The following is a 1,948-nucleotide window of genomic DNA, read 5'->3' as shown; positions in this document are numbered from 1 at the left end:
GCAGCTTTGTGAGAAAAACATACCCTTACTGATGGTTGTGTATGTGTTGAGTACATTTCCCAAATTAGTTGATCATGCAATACAGTAATTAAAGTAGTCAAAGTTCACATTACATTTCAAAATATTGAGGCCCAATATTACATGACTGCCTTAATGTGTTCACAAAAATTCAACAAAATACACATAACCTAAGCATTACACATTGTGTCTTAACCAAAAGCTGGTAATAGGATAACTCAAACAAAAGCTTTCTTACCAGAATTGCAAACATACTATGAAGGTTATGTGTGGCAGTCCTTGTGCATTGGCAGGGTCCCTTCTTTAACTTGTTTGTACGTCAGTCAGCATCTACTTCCATGTATGCTTCTTCTTCTGTTGCATGTGGTGTTGGGATGAACATTGTGTCTAGGAAAGTCACAGTTTGTGTAATGAGTTCCTTAGGGACATGTAGGTGTTTGGGTAAAACACCTAATCTCTCCAACTTCTTCTTCTTCATGTGTGGTGGTGAAAAGTTGTTGTTCCCTTGTTTTTCTAATATCTTGATCATGACTGATTGAAGTGTTAGCCATATGTACTTGTTGGCCTTAGCTTCAAATGCATTGAAAGCATTGACCACCTCCTTGATTAAGTCATCTAGTGTAGTAGGGAATGCTTGATATTGGAGGGATTGTATGACTATGAAAAGACCTAGGTCTAGGACATTCAAGTCAGGGGACTGTGCAGGTTGGTAGACCATTTCTATGTTGAACCCATTAGCTTGACAGGCAGCTAAAAACTCTTCATCTTTAGGGACTTGATGAGGTCTTGCATTGTCCCACTGAATTTTGACATTCTTAGAGAGTCCCTCTGGCCACTGTTGATGTATTGCTGGGATGATGTGGTCCATTAGCATTTCCCTGATTGCATCCTTGTTTACATTCTGCACAGCCTTTGTTTCCATTGTACCAGCTTCTCTGTTTTTACTCTTTTTCTTTGCCATTTGCTGTTTGACAAATGGGAAGATACCATACTTCCCATCATGCAAAAGAGTCCCATCCCTAGCATACAGTGGTTTACCAATCATTGCCATGAACATGGCCTTAATCTTAAACCTCTTTGACTGTTGACATCTGTATGGATCTTCTTCTTTTGGCCGCAAGTAGAATTTTCTTGTTTCTGGGTTCAAGTAGAACCATTTTTCATCAATGTGAATCGTGTCTTGCATGTCAACAAATTTTGGGTTCCCTTGACTTGGAATGGGGTTAATATGACTTAACAGCCATTTCATTCTTGCCACTTTGTGATTTTGATGTTAAGGCTGGATGATTTGTGCTTGTGTGTGTCCTGAGTCTTCCTCTCTTTCTTAATCTGTGAATTGTTGAATGGGAGACATTAAGTGCTCCAGCATAGCTTCTCTCTGTGGTCCTCTTATAAAGAGGCACAGATTGAAGCCACTCATCAGAATACTCTTTTGGTTTAGGACCAGTCCTCCCTAGTTTCTTAGACCTGACATCAATGACATTCCCTTGTGCCATCTGCTTCTTAATGTCAGCATTCAACCTTGACATTGTTGATCTATGAATGCCAAATTTCCTTGCAAGTTGTGATAAGAACCCTCTTGGCAGTTCCCCCCCTTGCATCTTTAGGAGTATTGCATCTACAATCTCCCTTTTCTGTTCCATGGTGAGGTCTCTCCTCTTCTCTCCTACATCTGCTTGTTGTTGGTTGTTAACAATTTGTGAATATGCCCACTCTGCTGCGTATTCATCCTCTGAATCACTACTTGTATCTGCTGAGTCACTTGAGTATGGCTGATTTTCTTCTCCAAGTAATTGTTCTAATGAAAAAAATTCTTCTGAATCCATGTGCAGATACTAACCTTGTTTTTTTTTAGGTCTGTGATGGTGATGAAGTGGAGGATGCAACTTTTTGGACAACTCTTTCCTGAACCAGCTTTTGATTGAAGAAA

At 39.7% G+C, this 1,948-nt stretch overlaps 1 protein-coding gene across 1 annotated transcript; it reads right to left on the bottom strand.

Moving 5' to 3' along the window:
* Positions 1-337: 337 nt before the first annotated feature.
* On the bottom strand, positions 338-1,204 carry LOC145591931 (uncharacterized). The gene has a single exon (XM_081648411.1). The coding sequence runs from the start codon at positions 1,202-1,204 to the stop codon at positions 338-340; it is 867 nt and encodes a 288-aa protein (XP_081504537.1).
* Between the last annotated feature and the right edge of the window lie 744 nt (positions 1,205-1,948).

The sequence above is a fragment of the Chenopodium album genome, chromosome 18 (genome assembly GCF_948465745.1).
Source record: "Chenopodium album chromosome 18, dcCheAlbu1.1, whole genome shotgun sequence".
Taxonomy (NCBI): domain Eukaryota; kingdom Viridiplantae; phylum Streptophyta; class Magnoliopsida; order Caryophyllales; family Amaranthaceae; genus Chenopodium; species Chenopodium album.
Note: the sequence above shows the minus strand (reverse complement) of the source record. Positions and strands in the feature narration are given on the sequence as shown.

Excerpts from the sequence above, each read along its gene's own strand:
- LOC145591931 (XM_081648411.1), bottom strand. The coding sequence starts at position 1,204 with ATGCAAGACACGATTCACATTGATGAAAAATGGTTCTACTTGAACCCA.